At 34.8% G+C, this 6,341-nt stretch overlaps 1 protein-coding gene and 1 long non-coding RNA gene across 3 annotated transcripts in view; one reads left to right on the top strand and one right to left on the bottom strand.

The window, feature by feature from the left end:
• The window catches only part of LOC112905189, a 225,218-nt gene that overhangs the window by 152,547 nt on the left and 66,330 nt on the right, over positions 1 to 6,341 (bottom strand). The window lies entirely within an intron of this gene.
• LOC108738159 (carbonic anhydrase-related protein 10-like) overlaps positions 1 to 6,341 on the top strand; it is a 112,490-nt gene that overhangs the window by 40,720 nt on the left and 65,429 nt on the right. The window contains exon 2 of one of the 2 annotated variants that reach the window (XM_018471422.1): positions 1,538 to 1,585. The exons of the other annotated variant lie outside the window; for it this stretch is intronic. Within the exon in view, the coding sequence (XP_018326924.1) occupies positions 1,538 to 1,585 (48 nt within the window). The remainder of the gene's footprint in view (positions 1 to 1,537; positions 1,586 to 6,341) is intronic. 2 annotated transcript variants of the gene reach the window in all.

Below are 6,341 nucleotides of genomic sequence, written 5' to 3'. Positions count from 1 at the left end.
CCTTACCCTGCTTTCACACAGACGGTTTTTTGCCGTGGCCGTGCACGGCAACCGTGCCGTGTATAATAGTAATACATTGGTTTATATGCAAGCTTTCACACAGCACGGTTTGCTGCCGTAGCCGTGCACGGCTGCCGTCGCAGCACGGCATGGGGACTGCAACGGCACGGCGCCGTGGCCGTGCACGGCAACAGTGAAACAAGCAAGTGTATAGAAGTATTCACACGTGCATATATTTGACTAAACATTATATTACACCCTTTTGTAAATATTTCTACTCGAATTCTTTTGTATCTGTCTTTCTATTATTATTATTCTCTGTGAAAATATTTGGAACAGTGTATTCAAATTGTTTTGTATTCAATTCTATCGCTATCAATAACTTTTATTACTTGTACTTTCCAGTAATCCTTATTAATATAATGTTACAAATGCACCCCTGTTTTCAAGTAGTGGATGAATCCAAAATCTTATTTTTTGTGTTTTTCTGCGATTATGCCATATCATTGGTAACAACATGCGTTTTTTTCTTTCGTCCATTTTGGTCACGTATCAAAATAAAACTAAACCTGAAGTGAAACACCGTGTGCAGTGTGAACGCAAAGCAAAATGAAATTACGGCACGGTTGCCGTTAGAAAACCGTCTGTGTGAAAGCAGGGTTACTGTTTTCCCTCCAAAGTGGTGGTAGTGGCACCTGCTTAGGCTTCAAAGAAATATATGATTCATGACTACACGGGCGAGTACTCCAATGGTTGGTTATGGTATTTATAATCCAAGTTGATCATGGGCAAGGGTAATAAACCGCTGTATTTCAAAACGGTCAGATAACAACGAATTCAATGAATATGACACGAACTGACATTATAAAGAGAGTTGCCTTGCATCAAATTGTGCTACATACATGTAGATGTAAAGTGATGTACAGACGTGCACTGATTATTAGACAAATGAAATGTTTTATCCGCTAGTGAATATTTTTCAACTTTATTTTTCGCTGTTACAGAGACTATTTATGATAAACCAGTATAGGTACGACGAAAATATTTATAGGCGACCTGCATGTACAGTTATACGGCAGACAGTAGATGAAAACATCTCTTATAATTCTGAAATATTGCTTTCTGTATTTGCACCATAAAGCTGCATGCTGTACGTGATTTTTCATTCGGTTGCGTCTCAAGATACGTTAAATATCTTAGATGAGACAAAAATTCCGATTCCTCTTTAGGTACAGAGAATGCAGAATATTCTTTTGTGCTTAATATTCTGAGGATATTTCACGAATGAACCTTTTGAGTCTTTAAAGGAACTTCCTAATAGAAGAATGAAACCTAAAATGATAAATAAAGAAATGAATAAATATCGACAAGATTTTTAATCAATAGTTGCTATCAAAAGTAATCCTATTTACACTGAATACTTTGAATATAATGCAAAAGCGATTTCTTTAATGAGCGAATACAAACTTTAACAAAATCTGTTTTACTTCATTTGATCCCTACCTATATAATTCTTACTATTAAAATTCTGTTTTAGTTTGCTGTGACAACTGGCAGGAATGGTGGACGTACGATGGGATATCTGGTAAGTAATTTAATCTATCTGTAGAAAATTGGTACATTTTATGGAATTCAAAAATGTGACCAGCATGAACTTTGGTCAATACAGTACAGCAGCTATTCAAATGAAGTTAGTATACAAAAAATCCTAAACAGCTAGAGGCGATATCATAATAATCAACCGCTACTACTAACTAGGGAGTTCGAACTTTTTTTTTAATGACGTCATTGTCGATCTTGACGGCCTGCAATATCCATTGAGATTATAGTAGGTATTCTAAATCGGGGTTGGAACCTACTGTGAGTACTTAACGGTTAAAGCTAAAAATTAGCCGCGAAAACAAAAAAATTGTAAAATCAGTTAGGAAAAGCGTGAACAAAAATCAAAATGGAGTGAGATTATACACCGTTAATTCTTGAAAACTTAATCTGAAGTTGGCATACAAACTGGTTTTCGGGTTTCCCGGTGCATGGCTAATTTTTGGCTTTTACGGCTATTAATCTGCGACTAATTTGCCGCCAATTATCCGACGGTTTACATTTTTGCCTGATACTTTTTCCATGCTAACTTCAAAGGGGCCAATCCAATTAATATAAGGCACTACCTATTGGAGATTATCTAAGTGTTATATATTAAGGAATTTTATATATACATTATTTAGGAATGCCTTTCAAGTGGTCATANTTCAATATAAATTATTTAGGAATTTGATCTAATATAAAAAGCGAATCTACATAATTTAGAAGAACTTAGACAACAATTTATACAATATTTCAATAATATAATAATAATATTATTAAGCTTAATATATACTAATTGGGGAACGTAGAAAATTGTGGAGAATCAACGTAAGGTGAGTGAAGACGGCAAACCGCTTCACCACTCTTCTGTGTGAACTTGAATTCGACTGTCCTTATTATAATAGATTCCGCTATTTAAAAGATCGCTAATTGGCTTATTAGCTTGCAGTTTTAAATAAATAATTCAGTTGTACTAACTTCGTACCAGTGATTAAAATAAGAATCCGTGGATACTACATATTAGGTAGCACGGGTAATACAATTATTGGAGAATTAAATTAGCCGACTTTTGGTAGGTAATGTAAAAGGAAAGTTTAGTAATAGGAATGTAATAAAAACGAAAAAGGATCGATACCTATTTATTGACAACTATGAACTTTCTACTTTTGTATAATAAGTGAAAGGAGTTTCGATGTTTTCCTACTTTCTAATGTACCTATTATAATGCCCTTGTCTTGGTAAACCAAGGTGTTCGTTCCTCTTTCCTCTTTTTCTCATATGGTTTTACGCATACACTATGTCTGATCAGTATCTACTCCGGAAAAATTAGAGAAAAGAAGGTACTTGAAAGATGAGCCATCTTGCACCACTCAGTGATATACATAAACATGAGGGTAGTGACCGCCTGTGAATTACCATTGCACTGTCCATATGTGACCATATCGACAAATTCTGCATGTGAATACATTGGTTTTTGTTTGATATATCCACAATCAACTTATTTTTGTATTTTGAGGTAATACTTTGTCAATCGAACGCTAACGAATAATTACGTACAATTGACTTGTCTACGTACCAGCTGTTTGCGAAGGTCACCAATAGGTATGTGTGTTTCGTCGAAAGCCGATAAGATAACGCGGTAAATTTTCTCAATATTTGAGGGCTCGGTAACTGGGGTATTTTTTGTACACACTTTTTACATCCCCTACGTTGAGGTGCTTGAGTTCCACCAGATGTTACCCTGATCAGGCATAGTGTATATTTACTAAATACGCCCCATAACTATGGTATTAATATTCAGTATCAATAATATTTTAACCAGAGGAATTTTGAGCTTTTGTATTTCAATAAAAAATAGGAACAAAATTGAATGTGTCGCATCCATGCACTTTAAAAACAGCTCCACACTTTTTCGTAAAAAGAACATCGTCTTCAATAATAGTACCAACTACCATAAATATGTATTGAAAATATCCAATTTGTTCGCATACGTTATTAAGGAATAAATATTGTATTTCTGGTGGGCCTGTCGGAATTCGCGAAAACTTGTTCGTGTTCAAGGTTTCGGATTGAGCTTATAAAAGATTCAAAGTGTAATACCCAAATGCATTGCAGTCTGGGGCAACACAATAAATTATGCAAAAGGAGTGCCGTTCTGGCTACTACTTTATCGTATCCTAAACGGATAATAGACATTAGGAAGTCGCTATAAAAGTAATAAAGTCGCCTTTGGTATACACGCTCGTGCTGGTACCAAATCCACTCCATTAAAAATGAATTAGATATAAAACATCGAGATTCAGTTTGGAAAGCATGTTGGTACACGAATAAACATAATCGTGAGTTTGAAAAATACTACTAAAATATAAACTTCAGCCAAGTGAACGATCCCGCGGTTAGGATATTTAATGTTTAAGGACTGACCTCCATTCCAAACGAAATTTACAGTATTACCTGCGGTACAGGATAAATAAGAAAATATAAAGTGAAACGATTTTCTTTTATGACAATCTTGTACAAAATGATACAAAATAACTTTTTAACTATTTCACACCATATACCAGCATCTCGAGTAAAAATAAAAAGAATTATAACACTACCGAATCGCCTCCAAATATCTGAAATGACCTAAATTACCACCGAAATAGTTCCTACAAATTAGACAAAAATTTTAATTCTAAAATTATACCGAAAATACTACCCTTTGAAACTCTAAAACAGCTCCAAACTATCACCACATTAAAAAAGATCCGAAAAAGCCCACAAACAGCGCCTCGCCAAAAAACATAGTATAATAGCACCAAAACAGCATCATGTACAAAACATATATATCTACCTATATACATTCAAATTTTAGTATCCCTTTAGTGCTGTTTTGGCGCTTTTTTAGTATAAATGCGTCGCTTTTTCGGTGATTTTTGAATAGCTTTTTGGAAAGCAATCGGTGCTGTATCCGTGTTCTTTTCGTACTAAATGTGGTACTGTTTCAGTACTCCATTCGTACACATTCGGCGGTTTAGTCCTGCAAACGGACCTTTTCCTTTACCTACTTGTGCCAGTATATGAAGTTAACACAATCACTAGTTCCCTGTACACGTTAGACCGTTATACGTATCACGTATTACGAGTACACTGGATCTACTATCTGTTGGTACAGGTAGAAGCGCGTATGTGTATTATGTAAACTCAATGTCCCATAAAAACGACAAATTTGCATTCAAGCGCCATCAGTTTATTTTAGAGTGCTTGTTATGTCTGCACCCCTTGTTAATTTATTATCTACTCACGAACTTAAACAGATGAAAACCTAACAACCGAATCCTTCTAAATTAATAAAGGGCCCTTTGGTTGGCTCGGAAAACTCGGCTACCTTCATTAGGGCACATTGTTTATAAGAATATGCCCGTTCCTCGGGTATATTTTGCTATAGCCATTACAAGAATCAGACGAAGATACCTTCAATTTGAATTTTCACATAAAAAGGTGGTGAAAATTGTAAGAAAAAGCAGAATTAGAAGAAGTTTACTAAACACCAAGAATTGTAAAAAAAAGGAAAATATGCTTCAATGCATCGATTTAAATATTTTAAAGACGAACTTCATTAAGCTATTTAAAAGATATTTTAGAGTAAACACCAAAAAATGAAAAGACTTTCGTCTTGTTGTCATAACGNGAATTATAACACTACCGAATCGCCTCCAAATATATGAAATGACCTAAATTACCACCGAAATAGTTCCTACAAATTAGACGAAAATTTAAATTATAAAATTATAGCCAAAACACTACCCTTTGAAACTCTAAAACAGCTCCAAACTAGCACCACATTAAAAAAGATCCGAAAAAGCTCTCAAACAGCGCTTCGCCAAAAAACATACTATAACAGCACCAAAACAGCATCATATACAAAACATATATATCTATATACATTCAAATAGGAGGAATAGTATCCCTTTAGTGCTGTTTTGGCGCTTTTTTAGTATAAATGCGTCGCTTTTTCGGTGATTTTTGAATAGCTTTTTGGAAAGCAATCGGTGCTGTATCCGTGTTCTTTTCGTACTAAATGTGGTACTGTTTCAGTACTCCATTCGTACACATTCGGCGGTTTAGTCCTGCAAACGGACCTTTTCCTTTACCTACTTGTGCCAGTATATGAAGTTAACACAATCACTAGTTCCCTGTACACGTTAGACCGTTATACGTATCACGTATTACGAGTACACTGGATCTACTATCTGTTGGTACAGGTAGAAGCGCGTATGTGTATTATGTAAACTCAATGTCCCATAAAAACGACAAATTTGCATTCAAGCGCCATCAGTTTATTTTAGAGTGCTTGTTATGTCTGCACCCCTTGTTAATTTATTATCTACTCACGAACTTAAACAGATGAAAACCTAACAACCGAATCCTTCTAAATTAATAAAGGGTCCTTTGGTTGGCTCGGAAAACTCGGCTACCTTCATTAGGGCACATTGTTTATAAGAATATGCCCGTTCCTCGGGTATATTTTGCTATAGCCATTACAAGAATCAGACGAAGATACCTTCAATTTGAATTTTCACATAAAAAGGTGGTGAAAATTGTAAGAAAAAGCAGAATTAGAAGAAGTTTACTAAACACCAAGAATTGTAAAAAAAAGGAAAATATGCTTCAATGCATCGATTTAAATATTTTAAAGACGAGGGTTTTGTTAAATTAATCGAACTTCATTAATATCTATTTAAAAGATATCTTAGAATAAACGCCAAAAAAAAAAA

Source organism: Agrilus planipennis, unplaced genomic scaffold (genome assembly GCF_000699045.2).
Source record: "Agrilus planipennis isolate EAB-ADULT unplaced genomic scaffold, Apla_2.0 scaffold209, whole genome shotgun sequence".
NCBI classification, from domain to species: Eukaryota; Metazoa; Arthropoda; class Insecta; order Coleoptera; family Buprestidae; genus Agrilus; species Agrilus planipennis.
Note: the sequence above shows the minus strand (reverse complement) of the source record. Positions and strands in the feature narration are given on the sequence as shown.